Source organism: Mycteria americana, chromosome Z (assembly GCF_035582795.1).
Source record: "Mycteria americana isolate JAX WOST 10 ecotype Jacksonville Zoo and Gardens chromosome Z, USCA_MyAme_1.0, whole genome shotgun sequence".
NCBI classification, from domain to species: Eukaryota; Metazoa; Chordata; class Aves; order Ciconiiformes; family Ciconiidae; genus Mycteria; species Mycteria americana.
The window spans coordinates 59,694,412-59,721,571 of NC_134396.1; the positions used below are offsets into that span (position 1 = coordinate 59,694,412).

The window sequence follows — 27,160 nt, forward strand, 5'->3', positions numbered from 1 at the left end:
TAATTTACAGTTCTCTCTCTGCTATATTGAATCCCAAAGCATGAGACACTACAACCTGCATCACATAACCCGATCTTTCCATTGGGAAATATCGCTTAGGAGGGCTCCTTTGAGCAGGGACTCATCTTTGCACTGAAGGCACATCATTCAAAAGGGTCCCACACCAAGGATCTATGACAACTCCTGCAGTGCACTTCCATGTCACATTTTGCTCCCTCCTCCAGCTTCAGTCTTCTTACACTGCTCCTTGGCAAAATGACCAATTTGTGTCCTGTATGAAGTTCAGTATACAAGCAGTAACTTCCAAAACCAGTACAACATTTACTACAGTAGGTTGTAACAAGTCTTTTCACTCTGCCTAGATGGCTCGACTGTTATCAATTCTCAGTTATATTACTAAATGTTTGGGCCTGTGAATTGTTTTTCTTTTTTAATTTTTTTTTTTACTAATTTTTTAAGTTTTAAGTTTTTTAAGTTAAGTACAAGTGTACCTGAAAATGAGATTGGGTTTAAAAAAGGTAAATCATTACATCTGTGATTTAAGAAAAAAAAGCCTAAATAGAATCAAAATTTATAATGTATGTACAGAAAAGCAGTACATAAAGAAAAAAAGAATCACACAGTCATTTAAAACTACAGAAACATTGTTTCAGTCAATAAAGAGATAAAATATTTTTATCTTCTCAGATCGTGGGACCTGTTCCCTTTATCTGGTCTGAACATACAAATTTGGTGATCTTGTCAACATACTTCAGAAACCATTCTTTGGATATGTTTTGAAGAGAGATGAGTGCATGTTTCCCCCATGGATGAAGAAGCAAAAGGATTTCAGTTTTTTTTTTTTCTGGTATCTCATTCACCAAGTGCTGTTTGAAAGCATAGTTCAGTATGCTGACATTTTGTCATATTCCTAATTCATATCAAATCCCTGAACTCTCCTGAAGGCCTTATTTCAATCTACACTGGAATGGATAGGCTTTCTGAAGAAAAAATTGCAGAAAGTAATACAATTAATCACTGAGTAATACAACAACCATTTGCCCTAACCAAATATTCCCTTTTAAAAAAACATACTGTAATCTCCCAATTATCACTACTCATTTATCATTAACCATCAGAATAAATCATACATAGGTCATGTTAAGTATTATGTGCTATGGTAACTATTAGGGTTACCTAACCTAATAATAATCTAATGAAACTAATAATCTCAGTTGCTACTGTGTTAACAACATACCATTAACTTCAGCCACTGCAGAATTTTGCTACATACTCATCAACTGAAGAGGTAGAAATATTTACATGTTCAATCTTTTAGAGTTTTGATAAGCATAATATAAGATAAGAATGTATTTGAGATGAAAAGGAGAGCAAGCTTTTGTTTCAAAGATCAGTTTTGAAGAAATAAAGGCTACATATAAAGGTGTTAAAATATTTTAAGCTTAGATGACCAGAACAACTAGTATACCTGGGGGCAGAGAGAATCAAGAAAAGCTGTGATTCACTTAAGCTACAATGACTTAAGCTACAATGCAGAGAACAAACATTAGAAGAAGGAAAAACAAGTAGTCTCATGCTACACTAGAAAATACTTACACTGAAGCTGAAGTAATTTTGTTAATTCAAGCAACATTTGCTGAAAAGATGCTCACAGCTTTTTGTTACAGGATTACTAAATTTGTTATTCTGTTCCCATCAAAAATATATCATAGTCATATGAAGACATTTCTGTGCTTGCAAGATATCACTTTTTAGAATACTTAATGAAGCAAAATAATATTTTATAAAATAAGAATACAAGGAAAAGATTGATACTCTTTTCCACCACTTGTTTCTCGACCGTTCCCTCTCTCCCATGCTATACAACTCTTAGTAAAGAGACGACAGTTAAGGAAAGGAAGAAACAAAGATATTATTATAATGCACAAATTACCAATATAACTAGAATTTCAACCAATTCATTGAAAAAAGGGAGAAAGACAGACACTTGTACAGATCTTTGGTTCTCATGTTAGAGTGGAAGGCGTGCAAAAGGGATCAGCACAAGTTTTCAGATACTGCTCATCAATCAAATTAAGCAAATCTCAGCAGGCACAGAAAAACAAGCAATGCTGCTGCCTACTATCTTGCTATTACCTCTTTCTGCTCTCATCTGCTGTTGTACCAGTATTACAGAAATTGACCACTTTATCCTTACAGGCAGCCTCTGAAGCAAAGACTATGAGTATTACAAATACGCTCTTACTCTCTTTGTCAGTTTCACCTGACTCCACATGGTTCTCCATGCTTTTCTGAAGCAAACTACCAGACCACTGCGACCCGCCTGAATCAGAAACTGAACTGTCAGGTCCTGGATCTCAGCTAGGGTACCAGACTGGGGTGGTCTTTCCTGGAAAATAGGGCTTTCTTCACAGACCACTTATACTGAAGATTCTCAATGGCTTCAAAATCTTTTGAAATAAGGCTCGAGATCCATATGTGAGCGCCTGAAGGCACAACTGCGGCACAGAATAACACATGTACAGAAACTACTGCAATAAGTGTAGAAGAGATCATCATGGGAAGGATACGAAAATAAACAGCATAGCTAGTTCCATCTAATTATGTGCAATGCATCCCTCGTTAAGAAATCTCAGTAATGAAAGTATTACAAACAACAAATCTCAGTCTTCATCTTTAATTTAAAACTGGATAAATGCACCATTTACGAAAGGATTAAGATGCTTATGTCCTTTCATCTTTCTTCAACCTTATATAGAAAACATTTCAAATCCTAAGATATAGATTTTAGGGGAGGGCAGGAGGGAAAGAGATGTTTCACAACACTGCCACTATAGAAAAACTAGAACCGCATGGATCTTATATATTGGTTCAAAGTGACCACATTGATTATCAACTAGTTGCACAATTAACTGCCTGACTTAGAAGAGCAGGATATTATCAGCCACCTATTTCATTTAATAGATGCACATTTCAGAAGGAAAAACATACTTGGTATCTTTCCGATAGACTTGTTAAAATGGTCTTAAACTTTGTTTTTTGAATGAAATGGAAGAAAACATTACTGAAGCATTTACGTGACCCATCAACCTGCCTCACCAGACTTTCCCGCCTCTTTTATTGTGTTAGGGCATGGAAATACGGCAGCTCCAACCAGAACCACTTTCTTTTCAGCACGCTCCATTTTTCAGGAAACTGTGAAGACTCCCTCAAAGTCAGACCCTCCTGAAACTGTATCATTAGACATCCAGTCTCTGACACATCCATGATTTGCAGTTAGGTTATAAAATGTTAACTATTATATATGTTCTGTACAGGTACTCCTAACTCAAAGACAACAGAATAATATAATAAATAATGAGTAAAATTCTCCTTTAGGATTTATTATTTTCAAGTGTGCTAGCATACTAATTAACATGACTTACATATTTCCTAAATTCAATGCATAGAGAGACCCCTACTGGTCTGCTAGGCACCCCAGCAAAGATACAAGCTGACAAAAACCATCACTCCAAGGAGTGAACCTGAGCTAACGTACATGGACAATCCTCAGATAAGGAGCACCTTATTCAAGTTACAGAATGACTAATACTAATAACTCAGTAGAGGCAAAAATACTCCAGTGCTTTCTATGGACTTTTAAACATTCATTCTTCTTTGTTATTTATGATAACAAAATAATCAAGTGAATGGCTTGTAAAGACTGTTTACCATATACCAGTATCTATAGCTGACGCCATGTTATTATGAAGTTTTGATTTTTTTCCAAAAATTTTCTTAAAAAACACCCAGAAGAAACAAACTTCAGTCTACTAGATGTTTTAAATGAGAAAAATGTATACTTCCTGTACCTTGCCAATTAAACATGAATAGCAATTATGACAATAAGCCCCCATGAATCAGACTGTGCTTGCTACTATTTTATTTTATACATAAAAAGTAAGGTCACAGAAGTATCTAATTATTTGTCTAAATACTGTCTGCTTTAATACACAACTAACTAATAAGCCAGGTAACCAATAATATGCTCTGTAATACACACACTTTATCACCTAATACACTATTTTATTAATTTAAACAATTAATGTAGGAGAATCAGTTCAAGATCTTAACAGTAATATGAGTACACTCACAGATTAATAAAATAAGAGTATGGCTGTTTATTTGAAGTGCTGAATGTTCTCTTATTTTTTACAAATATATATATATATATTAGGCACATATACACACACTTATGTGTGAAATCAGTACCCAACTGGGATCAACAACTAGAAAACAGCAAATCTTATGCTAAGTGTGAATTCTAAGTGCATTTCTTTGACCATTGGGCTTTTTAATAACACATATATGATTACAACATAAAGTGTGCAGGAGATTGACCAAACAGAACAAACATTTGCCTCTGACTTCATTTCGGCCAGGATTAATTCCAAGAACCTAGTAAGAGCAAGCAGTGCTAATTCCCACTCCTGAAGGAAACTTTGCTTAGAAAGCTTAAGCAATAGAAATCGAAATCCAACCTTCTCTCTCTGCTTCAATATCCCTGCAAATTAAAAGGAATATTCTGTAGTGACTGCACGTTGCCACTGCATCTAAACCAAGTCAATCCAGTGTTACTCAATACGTGCTCATACTGGGAGCTTACAAATGTCATCCCTCATCCCAGCTGCTCAGGAGTAGCTGGAACCCGGAGGCACAACCTGGACCTTGGAGCTTCTCAGTGGTCATCAGTAGGCTGGCCTGCGCCCTGCCTCTTACTTCTGACCACTAGTCAAAGTTGTTGAAGTGAACAATTACAGCCAAAAGTTATTTTTAAAATGCATTCAACCAGCTCTAACTTAGCACACCAAATCCCTAGAGCCTTCAACAGGAGCTCAACATTTTATAGGGATTTTATTTTTGGGAGCCATATTTAAATATTTACAATGTTACACAAAGGAGAATAAAAGAAAAAAAAACAGTGACATGCTATAAAACATTTAAGAAGCCTGTAACTCGGCTTTTTTTTTTCCCAAAACTATACAGTGAACTTTGCTATTGTTTTCACTGAAATACAGAGTACTACAACATCCACTGTAAAAGTATAAATTTAGACATTATTACCTAAAAAAAAAAAAAAACAAACCAAAAACGAACAAAAGAACACTGAGAGCACTCCAAAGTCAGGGAATTCAAGAAATAATGTTGTCCATGTACAACTTAAATCAATCCCTTTGGGCTTAATACCTCAAGGGATAATTAAAAACTTATTTCTCAAGAACTTAGCACTATTCAGTGAGCAAGTGTTCTAGCATTGTTGTGGTCGGTCTTGCTCATGTTTGATCCCAGGCCTTGTAAGCGCTATCTAAACACAGAACTGAACCAAACACCAAGCTGAGTGGTGCAGCTGGTTCGCTAGAGGGAAGGGATGCCATCCAGAGGGACCTTGACAGGCTTGAGAAGTGGGCCCGTGTGAACCTCATGAAGTTCAACAAGCCCACGTGCAAGATCCTGCACCTGGGCTGGGGCAACCCTCAGTATCAATACAGGCTGGGGGATGAAGGAATTGAGAGCAGCCCTGCGGAGAAGGACTTGGGAGTACTGGTGGATGAAAAGCTGGACATGAGCCAGCAATGTGCGCTCACAGCCCAGAAAGCCAACCATATCCTGGGCTGCGCCAAAAGAAGGGTGGCCAGCAGGTCGAGGGAGGTGATTCTGCCCCTCTGCTCTGCTCTGGTGAGACCCCACCTGGAGTACTGCATCCAGCTCTGGGGTCATCAGCACAAGAAAGACATGGACCTGTTGGAGCAGGTCCAGAGGAGGGCCACAAAAATGATCAGAGGGCTGGAACAGCTCTCCTATGAAGAAAGGCTAAGAGTATTGGGGTTGTTCAGCCTGGAGAAGAGAAGGCTCCGGGGAGACCTTCTGTGGCCTTTCAATATATAAAGGGGGCCTGTAATAAAGACAGAGAGAGACTTTTTACTAAGGCCTGTAGTGACAGGACAAGGGGCAACTGTTTTAAACAAAAAGAGGAGAGATTTAGATAGGACATAAGGAACAATTTTTTTATGATGAGGGTGGTGAGACACTGGAACAAGCTGCCCAGAGAAGTCGTGGATACCCCATCACTGGAAGTGCTAAAGGTCAGGTTGGATCTAATCAGCAACCCGATCTAGTGAATGATGTCCCTGCCCATGGCAGGGGGTTGGACTAGATGATTCTTAAAGGTCCCTTCCAATCCAAACCATTCTCTGATTCTATGAAAGGGGACTTTTTATGTTTCCAAGCTGTCTACACCAAGAGAAGTCTATTAGACTTCTAATACCCTAAGACTATTAGAAACTACTAACTCTCTGTGGCAGTAGAAAGTAACGCAATGCCAAAGCTATTGCCAAGCCAGCTTCAGTACCAGACATACTACCACATCAGTAGGCTGCTCTGATCAAACTACAGCTTTTTATCTGTATTAGTTTCAAAGCCCTGATCTCTGTACAGCAGTGCAAAGCCATGCTGTGACTGCTGTGACTGCAACAGCATATCTGGTTGACTTGGAGATTTCCACACTCAACTCCTTCTCAGAGTATGCTCTCATGGTACCTTGTCTCTTCTGCCCCCTGCTAGAGGCTGGGCAGTGTGTGCATGCACCGAGCTCTCAGGTTAAAACCACCCATGAGGCCTGGATGTTAGTCAGTAATCAAAGTTATATCTGCTGTCTCCAGTGCTTGGGTGATCCAGCATTGAGGCCTCCGAAAGGCTGACCGTCAATGTATGTCAGCCATCAAACAGGTTACCTGGCTACTAACTTGCCTTCCCTGGGGAATGATAAATTAGTCCCCAATGCTCTTCTGCAAGTCTGCTCACGATTTGTAAATGGAATCATGCTTTACTATCTACAAACTAGAAATTAAGAACTGTTGTAATGCAGGAGGTAAAAATGGGTTTGTAACTGGGGACTGAGTAAACGTTGACTCATGTTGGCTACTTACCACACTGCCCACCATAACCTCATGCTGCTACCTTAAGAAATATAGGAATTGTCTGCCTGAGCTATGGGGAATAAAACTTTTTCACTGTAATCACATTCCTTGTTAGAGACCATGATTCTTGCATACTAGGGATTTTTAAATCAGTTAGCGTCAAACATCCTGCTAACACCAAGGAAAGCAGGGAAATACAAGGGGTTTATATTTAGTGTTCAGGACAGAGGCACAGCACCATACTGCTGTACACCTAACATTTTGCACCAGGCCTTCTGGTTTTAAGGTATTACTCTTGCAGGAGCTGCAGAAGATTCTTTGGTGATATCCTTGGTGTTAAGGGCAAAAAGCTATACAAGCAATAAATTAATTATATACATCAAGAATTAAGTGAAGCTAAACTATGTGTGGATGTCTCTGGCTAAGAGGAGTAAGAGAGCACTAGAGTGGCAGGTGGTGGAGCACTATTGTATTGCCTTGCTCTGTCTGCGTCTTCTGGCAAAGTACACGGTCTGTGATGCAATGGAGCACACCAGTGCCCGACAGAAAGCACATGGGAACAAGCACGCAAGAACTTTGCTGGGAGTCATCACATAATACCCCCTGCATCATGGCAGAGACAAGGTCTGCATTACCAGTGAACATGCAAGAAACTTCAGGAAAAGGAGATGACACTGATCTTTGAGCACCAAAGCACACACTGACAAGCAGCAGCTCATCCCACAAAGTTAAAAATACATGCTTGACTAATTCATCAACCAATGCAAGATCAGGTGATACCTCCAGTAAATTCTGCAGATAAAGTTATGTAACTTGGCAACAATAGTTGCCCTACAAATCTCCCTGAAATACTCTTTTGAAAAATACAATTCTTTGATCAGCTTCTGAAAATATTTGGGAGTAAGTGGCACAAACCACTTGGTCTTTGTTCTGTTATCTCCGTCATTAGTAAACCTGAAGAGCCTTCTAACTTTCCAGACTTGTACAGTCTACCTTCATGCCTCTTCAGATGAGACAGGACTGAGGTGGAACATGTCTGTGCTCTTCAGGTGTTAACTCTGGGAATGGCTCCTGCATGGCTTTCCCCTCCTATGAAAATGTGCCTGTCTCCTTTTTTAACAGACAGATAAGGACAAAGGGCTGGACTGGGGTTGGAGATACAGAGCTCTGATCAGGACTCCTGTCACTCCGGCCCCTGTGCTGCTTTCTGCTTCACAGCTAAGCCACCAGTCTAGCCACCTCTTAATAAGCTACCCATCTAGCAATTTAAACATTTAGAAAGCTTTCATTTTATGGCTGATATTATACATAGGAAGAGGTGTACGGAGGTTAGAGTGGCACTGAATTTTTGCAGTTTCTTTACTAGCTTACAGAGGGAGATGTCCCTTCCTTCATTGCTATGTACATTTACAGTTATGGAAACAGATACAGTTGGTCCAATTCTGAAGTACTAAATGAGATACATACTGAACACAAATACTTTACTGAATAATATTAGCAGTGTTTAAAAAAGCAAAAAAACCCAACAAAATCTGATGTGACAAGTCCACTTCAAGCACTGCTGTCATGTCAAAATTTAAAGCTGGGAGCAGAAAAGAATGATTACGTCCCAGGAAGACCTTGCAAAAGGCTCTCTGGAGCAAACTAACAAGTGATGTTTCTTCTCCTGCATGCAGACACAGAGATGGAGAAGCTCATGATTGTTTCAGCAACTGTTCCACTATGAGATACTCCTGCAGTTCCCAGATGAAGAGAACAGAGCTACTTGGGTGAACTCTCAAGAGTTTTAGAAAGCCATAGAATTTAAGTGATAGGAGGTTAGGGGATGGATATAGGTAAATTTTTTGAAATAACTCAAAGGACAATTGCTGAGTGTCAAGGAAGGCTCACAAAAAGAAGCTTGAGGATGACTTGGCTGGGAGATGGCCAGCTGGGTTTCAGAACGTCCACACAATTTGCTTACATGGGTTTTCTGCATATTATCTCCCGGTACTGAAAGACCTCAGGCCTATTCTGGCTCTGTATTTCTGGGAGTTATCTGGCTCACCCTGCTGCCTCCAGGCAGGACCAACTATACTTATTACTCTCAACAGAAAGATCTAAGCCTCGTACAGACGGAGTTTCCATACCCTGCTCCTGAAGGGTGTTCTGGTGCTGCAGTATCTTTATTATTCAGCACCATTTTGTAATTAGTCTTCCTTACCTCTGGTGGATAGGACAGGGAATTGCACAGCATAGGACCACACCATCTCCAATCCACAGACTGATTGCCTCTTTTCTTTTTTCAACAGCTCTTTATGTTACTGAGGATTGTTATGAAGTTCCTGCTCAGTTTTTCTTTTTGATCTAAACAGCCCCCGGTGTATTTCATTCTTCACACTGATCAGAGATCCAGAAAACTGTGTGACACGTCATACTTCCTCCTACACTGCCTTCTCCTGTGGACACTCTTTCCCATACACTCACATGTTTCTTAGAATGCAGTACCTAAAACTGGACATGGTACTCCATGCTTAGTATACACTCCTCATCACTGACCTCTTTTTTACATTCATCTTTCGAAACCTCAACATGCATTTGCCTTTTCTACAACAGCATGACATCAGTGACACAGCCATCTTGTGATGCACGATAAGCTCCAGATCCTTTCAGGACTATCTGTTACCTAATCTGTTGGATTCTTACTCCATGCTACTGATTATTTTTTAATAAATACAGCACTTGGCACCAGTTCCTATTGAATTAGCACCCCATTTTCCTTTCTTAAATAATCTTTCCAATTCACCCAAATTATTTTTAATTCTACTCTTGTTCTCCAGCATGTTCACAGTCACTTCCTTGGTGTTGGTGGCAAATTTAAATAAGGACACTCTTATTCTATTATCCAGGTCATTAAAATATCAACTCATACAGGACCTCAAGCAGACCCCTCTGCAATACAACCCAATAAATTCTTCCATTGTTGACATATGCATGTCATTCTGTGTACCTGTGCCCACATACATACAAACACATGTATGGGCATGCACGTCTATGTGCTGTCCCTACCTGAATATAAGGAGATTACACTGGCCACAGTACTTTGTTGGGTTTGATGTTTGCTTAGTGGCAACTGATTTAGATTGCCTTCAGTACAAACAAAACTTGTGTTAACAGCATGCTCACTGGATTCAACTAACTTGTACCTTCCACAACCAACCACATTTTTTAACTAGGAAATAAGGCAGAGCTGTTTTACTTATGCACAAATAACATACACATAAGCTAGCACATCTCAAAAATCTACATTGTTTTAAGAAGTCATCCTACAAAAAACTCCACCAAGAAATAAAAGCAAAACATACTTTTGAAAGTTGGTCTATGTCAAGCTTAAAAAGAAACTTTTCTTCTTTCTTTTTATGTGCAATATTGAACAGTGAGTTCTGATCCTAACCCAGAATTTCTGAGGACCTGTATAACGCAACAGTATTTTTCTGAATATATTTAGAACAGAAAAGGAAAAAACGCACGCTCATTTTAAAATTTTGCTTAGCTATGCAAAACTGCTAACAAATGTGGAAGCTACAGTGGGAAACAAAGTGGCAGACTTGCACAGACTTGCTAGCGGGGTGCTCAGAGTTACACTGCTGTCAGAAATTCCCTCGGTAAAACTAAAAAGAAATAGTTTGTGCTCAAGCATTTTTATAAATTCCTCAGAGATACCATAAATATTAATAACAACATATTTTAAAACAGTCTGTTAAATATTAAGGCATGTGCATGTATGCTATACTAACGTACAACAATTGAATAAAAATCTGCTCTTCCCACAGGATTCACTAAAATTTTTTTTTTTTGGCTCTGCAGAGAAATCCTTGTTAAGCCAAACTAACATGTTCAAAATAACAAGATTCAATGATCTGGCAGTTTTTAAGAACAGATTACTGACATGGTTTTGAATGTTTCTTAGATGAAATCACTAACATTAACACCTTCACATTAATCGACTGGTGTCAGCAGAATTCTGGGGAGCTATGCTGCAGGCTCCAACACCAAAGTAGTAATCAATTAAGGAAGTCAGCTTAAAAAAATGATGCGAAGATCAGAGTTTGTCAATGGCAAAATAATCTCATCTCAGTGGTGTCAAAGGAAGAGTAAAAATAGGCCACATACTTACTTCATAATGCAAGAAAACTATTCCAAACAAAGATTTAGTAACCCAATAATTGTCAATTAACTATTGCAATTAAAATCTATGAAGAAATTAGTCAGGAATCTATATTCTAGACCATATTTATGTAATTTTATACAAGACATTTCAGTATAAATTGTACAAGTTTTTTTTTTTTTTTACAGTAAAGAACATACTTGCTAAAAAATCCAGTGACGTTATTTAGAGAGTACTAAAACTCTAAACAATTAATACAGAGTTAAACACAAAAAAAAATATATACAGTTTAGTCTCTGGAAATTAATTAACATTTTTACATGTCTTACACTCTTTTCCTTTTGAATAGGGAGAAAAAAAGCCAGCGATTTTTGGCTATATGTTCCATTTGTAAACAACTCTTAAGCACAAATAACACTGCTTTGTTGAGCTGCTAAGTTCTTGAACCTGCTGAGTTAGCAAGGATGTCCAGAGCAGGGTGTTGAGAAGGGGAGCGTTAAATACCACTCAAAATAGGGTTCTCATTTCTCCATACTCTTTGTTTGGCTATCACCATTATGAGGGCCTCTACCATGCTACATGCTATAGAAAGCTACCTGACACAATCTGTAGTGCATTCTTTACCTTCCACAAGCAAACCATCAGAATCTATTAAAATTACTTTACGCCGATAGCACTAGAGACATGACAAATCACAGGCCAAGAGTCAGATACCAAAGAATGTGTCTCAGGGCGTTGGGGCCAGGCCCATTTGCAAGCAAATGATATTGTGTGAAGCTGGCATGCTCAGTGCATGACAAACTGATGCAATTTCAGTACTGTCGGAGAAGCTGGGTGAGATTTCTCTGATGCTGGCTACGGTTAGTGTACAGAATTGTGCAGAGTTCCCAGATTTGAATCACTTGGGGCCTGAGAGGGCTTCACTTGACAAGCCACAAATAATTACACTACACTCTTTCTATTGTACTCTATTATTTTGCCTCTTATCTCTAGGCTTTGAGCACTCATGAACAAGCAAGGTCGCTTCTATTTTGACCATGATGCAACAAAACATTGTTCTTTTGTGATATGATAAATAAAACACAGCCCTGCAGACTAAACATTTTTATCAGGTCCATTTTCCACTTTTATAAGCAACAACAACTTTGGGAGCTTGTTAGAAGAGTAGAGGTTGGAAATAACCACGCAGGCAAGTTCATGAGCTTTTCACTTAGGAGTGTGATACAGCTATCTCGTTATTGTAAAAACTCATTTGAGAAATGAGGCATTAAGTTCTTAGCCCCTAACAGATAACAGTCATATCTGTGATTACTTTAAGCAGGTTTTTACCCCCAAATCAGCAATTTTTGACAATTTAGTTGGCTAGTAACAAAAAATAGTTTTGAATGTGCAGCATGTTGCCAGTTCTTTCCCAGACACCGAATACACTTCAAAACTAAAGTAACTACATTTTCTCTATCAGTTCACAAAATGTATTATTTAAACACCTGGGCAGTTACGAAAGCTTTGCGTTAGTAGTATTATCCTGGCCACTGAATTTAAAAAGAGTAATGACATTCATAACATTCACACTTAAAAAAAAGGGGGGGGGGGGAGATAAAGCAGTGGCTTTCATGGTTTAAGGAACTAAGTTCTAGTCACGTTTCCTTAGTTTACAGAACAGTTGCCTTTCAGAAGAAATTCCGTTCCTTCTCCCACAGTCTAGGCAAAAATCGGGCTTTTAATTTAGAGTTCTGTATTACAAACCAGATGGTACCAGTTTTTTTCAGCCTTAAAACTATGTGCGGAGGTTTTCTGAAGCTGCAATTAGATACAAACCATCTAGTAGGAAAGGAAAAATTCAAATATGAAGACTAAATCCACGTAGAGAAAAAATGATTCTACCAAGTACCTTAAAATTGTTTCTGATTCCCATTAACGTATTCTCCTTATGTTTATTTTTCAGATAAATATATAGTAGCAAGTAGGCACCAAAAGGTAAAGAGAAAATGTTAAAGGACTTCTTAGCTGCAAGTGCTGAACTTAGAGTATATTCTCCTACTTTTACTCTAATTCACGCCAACATAAGGATTGTCTTATTTGAGAGGAGACAATTACCATCCTCAATAACACTCCTAACATAAGGACTGTCTTATTTGAGAGGAGACAATTACTATCCTCAACAACACTCCTAACAAGATGTTTCAAAACACATCTAAAAATATTCTTTCCCTCTTCCCAGCTGGCACTAAGAATTTATGGCAAAACCTGGAAGTCTGACATCGTAACATTTCTGCCAAGGGAAGGTAAAATCGAAACTACCACAGGAACAGATTTTGATCCAGAGGAGAAATACAGAAAGGAAATTAAAAATAAAAAAAACATACTCAGCCATACTTCAGAATCTACTTGAGCTTTGTAATCTCTGTGTCAAACAGGAATTTTTAAAACATGCAGAGGAAATAGTGCAAAGATTGTACTCCTACTAATCACACATCCACATCCACATTCTGAGCGCTCAGCAAAAGGAAAGGCCTCTGACATTTTCTATTCAACACCAAAAATAGATGTTTTCAGTATTTACTGACTTTTTATGCTCCCTCACTACAACGTAAAAAAGGAAGCTAGGTCTTTGGCTTTAAGATGGAGAATGGATCTTTAATTAAAACCTAGTTTTTAAATATTCTCTACCTTGTTTTTAAGAATGGAGTGTTTTGGAGTTTCATGTAGGGACATAATTTTTTCTTAGAATTTGGAAGAAATCAGAAAACCAATTGGCTAATATATTTTCTGATTCTATAACAGCATAGCATTCAACTCCAAATCTGTTTTGCGTTTTTTTCCTGAATATCCATTTCTTCACATCTTTCAAGCAAAGTAAATGTTTTTATAACATACCCCGACATTACTATAAATCTGTTAGCCCATTAATTTATGATTAAAATGAAGACATGTTCCTTATATTTCCACATCTCAAAAGAACAAGCAAGTTAGATTGTAATTACTATTGCAGCTTGACTGCAAGGAAGACGCATGACCAAGGAGTCCTATTCCTGGAAAGAGCTTGATTACTAAGTAAAGAGGAAGGGAAGGGAAGGGAATCTATATGCAAAGAAACAGAACCCTGTGCAAGACCAGAAGTAAAGGCAGTTAGCTGAAGTACATATGGTCGCTTTTCATAAAAGCAGTTTGCTGTAATCAATACAAACTTGCCGCTGAACAATTGATTGTTTCACCACATAATCAAGATTCTTTGTTTGTCCTTACGTAAAAGATGATAGGAAAGCTTTAGATTTCATTATTTTCCAATTTGGAGATACTGCAGCACATGAATACCTTCTGCCCTGGTATAAAAAGGGAATCCATTTTTAAAAAGTGAATCAATTACAGGAAGAGACAAGGAATATAAAAAAAAAAATAATGAAGATCGGTAATTCTTATCTCATAGTTTTCAAGGTAGACCAGTGGGAGAAAAGACTTTCACAGAAGTTTTATACCATTTTCACTATATTAAAAAATTAAGTAGTCAAACAATAATAATATCGTTCTGGATGGACATTACTTTTCATAGCATCTCATCAGGCAAACAACTATTACCAAGTTTAGGCAACCCCTTCCAAGAGTGATTTTTGAAACTCTGTGTACCATGCACACAATTCAACAACTGTCACCCAGAGGCCCTGGTCTTAACTGGGACCCACAAACACTGTGACATACAAATGAGTAATAGACTAAATGGAAGATGCAGTGGAGGTTTGGCTGTCATTTCTTATAAATTATTTACTCCAGCTACACTGGTGGCCACTTCCACATCCAAGAGAGTCTTCTCAGATTTCCTATTTATACGTTTTTAGAGCTGAAGGTTGTTCTGAACAGGAGGTGGAGCTCTCACTGCACCAGCACAGGAGGAATGAGAGGAAACACCTTTTGTTTAGAACCTGGAATGGAGATGGTGCTCCTTTCTCATGGTATGCTCTTTCTGTCCTGTGTTATTTCAATGCCTAAAAGTATCCAAGCATTACTGTTGTGACCCAAGTACTTTATTTAAAAAAAAAAAAACAAAAAAAAACAAAAAAACAACCAACCACACAATGTTTATTGGTTTATGAAATGCAAAATGATTATAACATGATATATAGGTTGAAATAATTAAAAAAACCCAGACCGTTCCCAGAAAGAGAGTATCCATGTTCTAGCTACAAGATCTTTATCATCAGGACATCTAAGAACAAATAGTTGGTTAACAGACTACATAGACGCCTCCTTTTGTTCCCCACTAAAAATACAATACCACTTTCAAAGGGAATGACGACACTTCTGCTTTGTCATCAAAATCCCCTTCCAGAATGCTCTACAAAATGCTATTTTAGCCTTCCCCAAGCCACAGAAAGTTCAGGCTTATAGAAAACTGAAAATGAAAAGTTGATACAAGTCCTCATATAATTCTTGTAAACAGGAGAAATAATGGTTGCTTACAATAAGAGTATTCAAAATGCAGTAGCTGGAAAGCCTCCATTAGCACACTTCCATGGCGCATACCTAACGTAAGTACTTCCACTGTACTCAAATGTAGCACTGAAATTTTACCACCAAGTGCTCTGCCACACAAGCCTGTCTTCTCTATGTTCTCCTCACTGCTAGGGCACCAGGAAGACCTTTCTCCACCTCGGCAGCACTGTGTCGAGACTGACTAAACTTTGTCCTCTGTGGCTTATTGAGTAAGAAACACAATTAGGTCACTAAGCTGCAGTATAAAGTCCCATCGATTTCTTTCCTATTTCATGCGAATTCAAAGATAATCATTACAAGAATTACTAAGATTTACATATATTCAGCTTCCACACAAGCAATCCTTTAAATTCCTCTATATATAAAAAATTCACAAAGGAACTGAAAAAGAGACACAGCTAAGGCCAAGAAGAATGCATTCATGTAAATTAGAAGCAGACAACATTCTTCACAAAGACTGCAAAAATTAAAAGCTGTAGTGCGTAGATATCTGGTGGTATTTTCCAATGGATAATTTTGAATCGTAATGGTTTGAAGAATTGTAATTTAAAGTTTCCAGTTATTCTAAAAATAAATACCTATTATTAAAAAGACAGCTTTCTAAAACTGCTCCTGCAATACTAACTTAATTGATTTAATAACCTCGTCACTGCTGTAGATGAAAAACACATCTTCAGCTTCTTCAGGACTCAACAGTCACCTAACATAAAAATGATATCATATACTGAAATGCCAGGATAACTTCATAAATGCCATGACAATGATGACTAATTAATAATTAAACCTGGAATGAATACATCAGGCATTAAAAAGTTCAAAGACCAATTAAAATGTGTGTTACAGTAATAAAAAAAATGGAGAGGTCTATTATATCTTTCCTCATGTTGCATTTTAAAGCCTGGTGTGGTCTCGCTCCTGGGAAGTAAAGAATGTACATATGCTTAACACTATCTTTGTGGACAAGATTTTATAAGTATCACGACTTGATGCTATACGGACAGAAGACACCAGCAGGAGCAGTTAAGCATGAACCCCTCTGATGAAATAATTCCATTGGTAGCGTTATATTATTAACAAAGTTTTGCCACTACTACTTCTCAAAGATTCAACAGAATTCAAATAGATCTTTATTGTGATGCATGTTTGAATGCTCTGCTACCCCCTATCTTTCTGAAAATGTAACTTTCTCATCAAAACCGCAAATCAGTTCATCTTGGGAGAGAACTGGGTAATAGATGTTTTGCAGTTATGGTTTACTGACAGAATGTGTCAACTTTTGGTCTTTCAGATGGTAAATTGATATAGGTAATCATGCTGCTGCTTCTGTATTCTACTGCTGAACCCCCCCTCAGGAATACATCAAAAGTGATTTCTTGCTCAGAGAAATCTTACACAGCCCTTTCCACTAGGATTTCATGACTGTGAATCAGGGGGGGTTTAAGCAATTGCACAACAATTAGAGATCACTGGAGCTGTATGTCTCTGTCTAATCTGTCTACACGCCAAAGCAGATTAAACACACAAAAAAAGGAAAGAGCTTTAACTGATTATTATGTACACATTCAGTCAGTTTTTCACCTTGGTTTTACCTTTTTCCAGTTTCTGCCTTAGCTGCCTTCATGTGCACTACAAATTCTCTGTGTTTTACTTTATACTCTTGAAGTTCCCATTGCATACCAAGTGGTCAGTTTCATATCACTGACTTAAAGTCTGTCAACAGGAAAACTGACTGGAGGAAAGAAATTTAATCATCACTGCTGACAAATCCACAAGTTAACAACAACAACAACAAAAAGTATTTTCAATAACAGCAACCTTTGGCTTAAATTATCAGGTCTATTTCTTCCACTAATACATGCTCCTTCATTGGAACTGAAACAAACAATGGTCTCATATAGAATTCTTCTGACATTACAGAATCATTGGCATCTGTCAAATTATCTTTACCCTCTTCATCTTCCCATGTAAGAGAGAAAAGTATCTGTATAGACCTACTTTGACTCCCTTGTGGACATACCATCTAAAAATTCTCTATGAAGACACTAAGACAATAAAAAAAGTCTAATTGATCTAACAGATCTAATATTTCTGTTTAACTTCCTTGAACTTGGAGCACCTGGTCTGTCACTGATTTCAACAGGACTTGTGACACAAGGTAACACTTGGTGAGCTTGTAAAAGCCAGACTGGTAAGCAAGAAGTCTTCATACTGGCAAATTTCATACTCAAGGCACAGAGAGCCTGTTCAGATTTTCTAAAACTACCAAGTTCACACAGTCCAGAGACTCAGTGAAGGGGTTAGAAGAGTAATACTTCAAACTGTTTTTACATAAACTCATTCACATAATTACTTCCTCCATGCTTTATAACCACAATACTTACAAATATTCCCCCTTTATCTTTCACATTTATCACTTGCTATTGTGGCTTACTCCTAGGCTTCATACGGAAGAACATCTAACAATTTCCCTTTTTGACTCTATGCACGTTTACTTTAACAGTAAAGAATGCTGAAATATATAAGCTATACCAACCTTTAAGTCCTTGTAGTGTTATGCGTCCATAAACAAGAGTATAGCCTAGTAATTAAACCACTTCTTCTATGGAGGTAAAGTCTATGGACTTTCAAAAAATCCAGAGTACTTTAGGATCTTACCTGTCATATCTTACTTCAACAACATTTGCAACTCCAGAAGCAATTTGGGGAGTAGCATTGGAAGTGCTAATTAAAAACATAGTAAGCACATGTGTCAGTCAAGTATGCCCTCTGCTCTACAACACATTTAAATGTATGTCACCTTGACCTGCAATATACCACTGTAAAATTTTTTTGGTCAATATAAATCAAATGTACACTAATTTATTCAGTAAGTTTCCTAGCATCTGAATCAACTTTAGAAATCTAACTAGTATTTATTATTCTGTTATTGACAAAGAGAGCATATGTAAATGATAACAAGAACACATGGGTGTCATTTCGAAGTTGAATTGTTCCCTAGGGACATCCTTAGTAAGCGTCTACATTTAAAGGTCATTCACTGCCAAATTATGAACAACTGTTGCATTTATTAGCACAGGCTCAATAGTTTGGAAGCTGGTGTCATCAATTTAAACTGACAATGAAATCTAATTGTCTGCAAGGAAAACAGACATTTTCCTTTCCATTTTATGTATACCCCAAACAGAACTGGAACAAGTGCAAGTTTACTGTCTAATTTTTTTTTTTTTTTTTGGGGGGGGGGGGGTGTGGAAAAAAGGCTTTCAGGGTTTTATATCAGAGCAACAGTGCTTTAGTAAAGTTGAGCTCCTGAAACAAAGACTGAAAGGAGCGAGTTTCCCATTTACTTTGTTGACAGAGCCCTATCTCAAGTGTTGTATTACAGACTTCTCCTCCATTTTTCTTTCTAATATTTTCTTTCCCTAAACCGACTTTTCACTGGTCAAGACCCCACCCTTTCTATTTCTTAATTTATCTGTAGTTTTCCCTGTGAAGCTAGGGAGAAGTTTTCAGTTTCTGTGGCAAGTCACTTCCACCCTCTCCCCAGAACTGCATTTTGCTTCTACAGCTAGCCAATGGTTGATGGGTTTCTGCGTGTTCCACTTTCCCAGTGCTGCCTAGCCATACCAAGAAGAAAAAGAAAATCATCTGAAACAACAGGTTTCAGTGAAAGCAAGCTGAAAACAAACCAGTAAGTTGGTAATGAGCTTTCTTAGAGAAAAGGACAAACGCTCTTTTTGTGTCTTTCCTTTCCAGGCAGTGGGAACACACAGTGGCAGCCTGAATCCAAGAGGAACTCGATTCTGTTCTGCTAAAGATAAGGAACCAGAAACCCAGACATGTCAGGAAAGCATGTTTTGGTAGCCATGCAAAGCCATGGCAGAGAGGAAGGACTCTGCTTCTAGTCTCTCATTTCATGCAGGAGGTCATCACCATCACTGTTTCTAGCAAAGAAACTTGGACAACCATCACCACACTTCTCAAAAACCCTGTTTCTTCATCCCTGTTTCTCTGCAATGGCTCCTGACAGTCACAGTGCAGAAGACATGCTCTGTAACCCCCTGGCACATTACTGGGCTGGTGGGGAGCCAGCATGCGAGCAATCTTCTATCTGCCCCAAGCTCCATCATCCTTTTCTGCTATTAATCACATCATCTCTGATAGTTCCTTGTTTCAGCTACTCGAAGAAAACATTTTAATTCTGAGCAAGTTAGCACTTGTGGGAAAGAGAATAGTAAAATATCAACTGTGTAAAGTAGTACTACTGTGATCATAGAATCAGAGAATAGTTTGGGTTGGAAGGGACCTTTAAAAGTCATCTAGTCCAACCCCTCTGCAATGAGCAGAGACTTTTTCAACTAGATCAGGTTGCTCAGAGCCCCATCCAACCTGACCTTGAATGCTTCCAGGGATGGGGCATCTACCACCTCTCTGGGCAACCTGTTCCAGTGTTTCACCACCCTCATCGTAAAAAATTTCTTCCTTGTATCTAGTCTGAATCTACACTCTTTTAGTTTAAAACCATTATCCCTTGTCCTATGACAACAGGCCCTACTAAAAGGTTTGTCCCCATCTTTCTTATAAACTCCCTTCAAGTACTGAAAGACCACAAGAAGGTCTTCCTGGAGCCTTCTCTTCTCCAGGCTGAACAACCCCAACTCTCTCAGCCTGTCCTCACAGGAGAGGTGCTCCAGCCCTCTGATCATTTTTGTGGCCCACCTCTGAACCTGCTCCAACAGGTCCATGTCTTTCCTTGCTGAGGACTCCAGAGCTGGATGCAGTACTCCAGGTAGGGTGTCACGAGAGTGGAGTAGGGGGGGGCAGAATCACCTCCCTCGACCTGCTGGCCACACTTCTTTTGGTGCAGCCCAGGATATGGTTGGCTTTCTGGGCTGCTAGTGCATATTGTCAGCCCATGTCCAGCTTTTCATCCATCAGTACCCCCAAGTCCTTCTCTGCAGGGCTGCTCTCAATCCCTTCATCCCCCAGCCTGTATTGATACTAGGATTTGCCCCGACCCACATACAGGACCTTGCACTTGGCCTTATTGAACCTCATGAGATTCACATAGGCCCACTTCTCGAGCTTGTCTGGATGGCATCCCGCCCCTCAGGTGTGTCAACTGCACCACTCAGCTTGGAGTTGTCTGCAAATTTGCTGAGGTTACACTCAATCCCACTGCCTATGTCACTGATGACGATATTAAACAGTACTCATCCCAATACAGACCCCTGAGGGACACCACTAGTCACTGATCTCCATCTGGACATTGAGCAGTTGACCACTACCCTCTGGATGCGACCATCCAACCAACTCCTCATCCACCAAACAGTCCATTCATCAAATCCGTATCTCTCCAGTTTCCAGAGAAGGATGTTGTGCGGGCCCGTGTCAAAGGCCTTAGAGAAGTCCAGATAGATGACATCCGTAGCTGTTCCCTTGTCCACTGATGTAGTCACTCCATCACAGAAGGCCACTAGGTTGGTCAGGTGGGACTTGCCCTTGGTGAAGCCATGTTGGCTGTCTCATATCAACTCTCTGTCCTTCATGTGCTCTAGCATAGCTTCTAGGAGGATCTGTTCTATGATCTTCCCAGGCACAGATGTGAGGCTGACAGGTCAGTAGTTCCCAGGGTCCTCCTTTGTACTCTTTTTAAAAATGGGTGCAATGTTTCACTTTTTCAAGTCACTGGGGACTTCACCTGACTGCCACAACTTTTCAAATATCATGGAGAGTGGCTTGGCAACTACATAGGCCAATTCCCTCAGGACTCTGAGATGCATCTCATCAGGTCCCATAGACTTATATATGTTCAGGTTCCTTAGGTGGTCACAAACCTGACCTTCTCTTACAGTGGGAGGGACTTCGCTCCCCCAGTCCCTGTCTTGCAGTCCATCCACTCCAGAGGTACAGGAAGAGAGGTTGCCAATGAAGACTGAGGCAAAAAAGTTGTTGAGTACCTCATCCTTTTCCTTGTCCGTTGTTACCAGTTTGCCAGTTGTATTCACTGGGGGAGTACACTTTCTTTGACCTTCATCACCATACTGTTTTAAATGTTAATACTATACATAAGCCTGATATGCAAAATAACTGAAATTGAATTACCTACATAATATCATAGAAAAAAACATACTTCACTCAGATACACTGCACTAGTCCAGGATTGCACCTATTCCCTTTAACTTGAAGGTTACACTTCAAAGAGATTCAGTATTTCCCAGTGTCACTTCCTTTGCTTATCTCAACTTTTCTAACTCATTAGATTCAGGTAGCACAGAACTGGTGAAACATCTACTTAATCACAAAGTCTTCAACACCCTGCAATCCCCATATTTTATAGAGGTATCTACCAAACCCACAGCTTCTGACTGTTAACCCCCACATAATGAGGTCCAAAAGAATGAGAGCTGATGTGTTCTGGACACAGAAACATTCACAAGCTCCAACCATCCAAGTGAAATCACCTTTTTGCTTAATGCAAAATAAATCTTATGTTACTGTTTTTTCTTAGGAAAATACCTCTGCCTACACAGTATCTTCCTAGCCAGTGCAGAGCAATGGTAAGCTCTCATTAACCTCAGTTTTGCTAGAGGGAGGGCTTATAGAGTACTCATTTACATTGGCCATGAATTTCCATGCTTGGAACAATACTTATGCAAATTATTTAGCAATGTAACAAATTGACAATTAGATTAGAATAAGCCTTGCTCGTGCATAGTCCATAGCTCTTTAAAACATAAAGGAAATACACCATGTTATTATCAGAACAGACTTCCATATCATCTCCCACAAGCATGCCTGACCCAGAGGGACTTTAGCTATGACTTCTAGTTCAGTTTCATGGTCAGGGAAATCCTTGAACTGATGCATCTGATAGCATAAAGCATGATAATTTTTGTATGGGATGTGGTATAGAACCCTCCTCATCTGATTGAAGAGGCAAAGTAATCATGCAGTAACAACTACCAAACTCTATTGAGCTAGAGCAAGTTTCAGATGCATGAGTTTGACTCATCACCAGTGACCTGAGAGGAACAGTGCTGTACTAATCAACACTGCTGTAATAATCATTTTCACTTTCAAGATAATTTTCTTGAAAGACTTCTAGAAAGGGACGGTTTCATTTCTGATTTCTTTGAAGCTTACACAGCTTAACATTTATAAAATTTAAACCCTCAAATCCTCTAGATAGCAGGATTCACTGACAGAATTACTATTAAAGAAATAAAAAACACACTAAACACAAATACTAAAAATATATATTGCTATTAAAAATCCTATTTGTGCGATGTGCACATCTCGGAAATCACTCGGTCACTTCAACTAACCTGCCCAACTGGGACATGCTGGGATCAGTCTGTGCTATTGTAACCACACTCAATCAGAATGTTTTAAAGCCAGTTTAATTCCCCAAAATCACACAGACATGTTGTAGGGGACCACCTGCATTTAAGTTCAACTAAAAGGCAGAAATATTAATGCAGTTACACTTCCACATTAATGCATCTAAAGTGGCTTAGAAGGCTTGTAAATAACTTGCCAGTACTGAGGACCAAAGAATATACAGCATTAGCATCAGGTAGATGCAAGGGAGAAATGCACTTGCTTCATGCAACTATGCCTACATGGATTAATCTTCCAGCAATTCTACAGGATTAGATTTTTTTTCCTGGTATTTCTTAACAGCTCAGAAGTATGAATGAATACATTTAATAAAAGAAGCTAGCTTTGAATATCCACCTTCAGTCAAACGCCTTGGGCTTTGGTCCAGAGCATCCCCTGTGTCCACCCAGCAACATGTCGAAAAGTGTTATAGCCCAACAGCTCCATGGGATGAGAAAACCACTGAGGTCGAAAAGGACCTCTGAAAATTGTGTAGACCAACTCCTCTGCTCAAGCAGGATCAGCTAGCACAGGTCACCTGGGCATGGTCAGCTGCCCAGGACCATGCCAAGTCAGGTTTTGAGAACCTCCAAGGATGGAGACTTCACAGTCCTCTGGGCAACCTGTAGCAGTGCTTGTCCACCTGCATGGTAACAAACCAGTTTTGTCTTACATTTAAATGGTATTCCCTGTATTTTGACGTGTGCCCACTGCCATTTGTCCTGTCACTGGGCACCGCGGAGAAGAGTCTGGCTCCCTCTTCCTCATTCCCTCCCTTCACATTATTTGTACAGTGATAAGATCCCCTGTGCCTTCTCTTCTCCAGGCTGAACAGCCTCAGCTTTCTCAGCCTTTCCTCACGCAAGAGATGGCCCAGTCCCTTCATCATGTTTGGCCCTGCACTGGACCTGCTCCAACCTCTGCACTGGGGAGCCCAGACCTGGACCCAGCGCCCAGATGTGCCTCCCTCAGCAGGTCCGAGCGGCAAGGAAGCACTATCTCCCCACACCTGCTGGCCACGCTGTATTAGCCGCTGTCGCTACAGCCACCGCTCCACAACACGAAGCTCGCGTGGGGCAGGAGATGCTCGACGGGCCGAGGCCACCCCTCCTGCGCTGAGACGGTCAGGGCAGGGCACGGCAGCCCCACCCCGCGGGCCCCTCAGGCCGGCACCCGCACGGAGGCCTTGCCCTCGGCGAGGCCCCCGCTCGCCGCCGCCACATCGCCCCCCCGAGGCGCGGGGGTCTCCCGCCCCGCCCGCCGCCCCTCACCGTGTAGCCCCGCTCCAGCTCGCTCTCCTCGTAGCGGAAGGAGGGGATGTACACCTCCATGCCGGGCCGGGCCGGGCCGGGGACGCCGACTCCCCCTCAGGGCCGCGGGCTCCCGGCGAGCGGCGCCGCCGCCGCCATCTGCACGCGGCACGTGACGCCGCGCACGTGACGCCGGGCGGGGCGGGGCGCGCGGCCCGGCCGTTGGGCGTCGGCCGCTGCGACCCCTCCCCCCCCCCCCCCCCCCCCCCGGCCGAGGGCGCGGCCCGGCGGGGGCTCACCGCCCACACGGCCCAAGGCGGGCGGGAAGGGGCAGGGGCTTCCGCGGGAGGGAAGGCCGCTGTAAAGGCGTGCGAGGAACCGGTGCCGGCGGGGCGAAGGGCCGAGGTCTTTCCCCGAGGTAGCTACAGGGCTGCCCGCCGGCCCGCGCAGCTGTTGTGCCACCGTCGCCGTACCCAGCTCTGGGGGGTGGGGTGTGAGGCAAGAAGAGGGCAGGTTCCTCTGAAAACACCGTATTTTTAAAAACAAAGCTTGAGAGCACCTACTTGAATATGCCAGGGCAGCAGTGTTGCTTTGGAGCACAGGAAAATGGGCAGGGAAGAAATTAACTTCCAAAGGGATGAATTTGTCCAGTCCTAAATTCTCTTCACTTCCTATGCCTGCTTGGTCAACAAAATCCTGATAGCTGTACAAATATAGTACCTTTCATAATGCCTGTTGTGAACTGAATTATGAAATTAAGGGGAAAAAAAGTTCAGCAGTGAGGAAAGTTGCCCGTATTGCGGCTATTCCTGAAAAGCTGCCTCTTACTTTGTTACTTAGCAGAGCAAACCGAACCATTTCAGAGAAGTGCAGATGATTTCTAGTCAATGGGGAAATTAAATAAAACTTCTTTATCCCCCAAAATAAGCAGCTGTGTTGATGACTTAAAAAGTACTAGAGGCAGAAACAGAAGGTGGAATACTAGATGCATTTAGGAGGCAATGCTGTTGCACAGGGTAACACTCCCACCTCACACAAATTTGGTAACCCCAAGCTTCAAACCATTTGGAAGCACTACAAAATGACAACAAACCGCAGCTCTATTAGATGGCAGTACCTTAAAACTCACCTTGTACGGTTTTATGAATGCTGGAGAGTCTCAGAGGCTAAGTGGTTAACGTGCAACTTCACCATCTGTCACTGATCTTTTGAAGAGCTACCATTATAAGTTCATGCGTATGCAGGGTTTGATTTTGCATAAGCAGAGTCAAGTATAAAAACATACCTCAAAAATGGACAGAAAACAAATGATTACTTTTATCTGACCTCTGTGGTTATACTATCCCAGTGCTTCTAAGATCAGATTTTTGAAACGTCTTCTGAAAACTAATTTGCTTCCTTCTAGACTAGTAACATTAGGGGAAAAAACGTTACAAGCTCTTTTTCCCTCCATTTCTCTTTGTTTTACTGCCAGCTAAATTTAATTATAATTTGCTCTAAGCAAAGACCTGTGACCTGAAGAATTCAATACAAAATAGAGGGCTTTTGACTAAAACCAAGAGGACTTAAAGCAAACTAAAGCAAAGTAACAACCATACATAAAATGACCTGAAATCAAAGCAAGACAGTCCTCGGGCATTATGCTGCTCCTGTGCCAGTGTCCTCAACCGCTGACGACCAGAACGCTGCTCTGTGGTAATGGTGACAAGAGCGAACAGGTTTGTGTCCTCTCACTGTAGGGACCAGGTCCTTGGAACACAGTGATGACTGAAGGGAGTGAATAAGGAATCCCATTTTCCCCTGAAGCACACTCTGATAAATACATTATAATCATCCCAAGGAAAGGCAGGCCATATAATAATAGTCTAATCAGTCTGGTAAATGTGGGCATGCTAGAGAATAATTCTCATGCTATCATTGTTGTTAGTTTCTGGTTAAGACTCCAGTCTTTAAGCTTAGCTTCTGTTCTTCCCCTAATACAAAACGGATGGACAATTCTAATGACACCATTTATGCCATAATGCATTTATGCTGATGAGAAGCCAGTAGAAGAATTTCATAGGGGCACTATTTGTGGCTGGTTGCAATCTAATAACCAATTATTTCAAAAAGCTACTTTTCTCCCTAATATCATGTAACTTATTAACAAAGAAAAGTTTGAGACATTAATCTGGTTTCAAATTCAATAGTATATAATGGAACTTTTGACTGTGCATCAGCCAAGAGGAACAAGGAAGATTACATGGTGAGCCGAATTCAAATACATCAATATGTTTTGGAATGTTAAATACTTAATTTGCACAATATATCATCATTAGCTGGCTAATCTTTAAAGTTACATCTAAAGAAAAAAATAGGATTTCTCCACATGGCTGACTGGCCAAGGATTGTCTTTCTGTCTCATACATTGAAGAGCAAAAATTTAAGAAACATTAATTCATAAAATGCTATCAACGTTTGTTGAAAACCATCCAGGATTCTTGATTTTGAAAGCTAATTGCACATATGATACAATGATTCCCACAAAAAACAGAGCAAGGAGAATATATTTTAAATGTAGCTTGATTTGAACCACTGTAACATGTATTAAAATCAAGTTAGCAATCTTAAAAGCAAACCTGTAAAAGCATCAAGCTCTACTGGCAACAATTACATAGGCTGCCTTCAAATTCATCTGTTGAGCAGGCCCCAAAAGGGCCTCTAGGAACTATAGGTGTTGGTCTTCAATGCTGGTTTTTGTTACAGGTATCAGTATCTTGGGTTATATTCTGAAGTTAACTTGATCCAGAATGTAAAAAAAATGAATAAATATACTACAGTTTTAACTGTTACCTGTCATTAGACTCTAGCTTAACCTTCCATATTACAGAAACTATGAATCATCACTGTTTCGAATCAGGTCCAATCCGTGAAGTATGCCAGACTTAAATAATTGAATA

General features: G+C 40.1%; 1 protein-coding gene across 2 annotated transcripts in view; it reads right to left on the bottom strand.

The window, feature by feature from the left end:
• Positions 1-24,396, bottom strand: part of SNX24 (sorting nexin 24) — a 94,898-nt gene extending 70,502 nt beyond the window's left edge. For both annotated transcript variants that reach the window (XM_075527327.1, XM_075527328.1), the window contains exon 1: positions 24,243-24,396. In XM_075527327.1, coding sequence (XP_075383442.1) covers positions 24,243-24,302 — 60 coding nt within the window. In that variant the 5' untranslated portion in view covers positions 24,303-24,396. The remainder of the gene's footprint in view (positions 1-24,242) is intronic.
• Between the last annotated feature and the right edge of the window lie 2,764 nt (positions 24,397-27,160).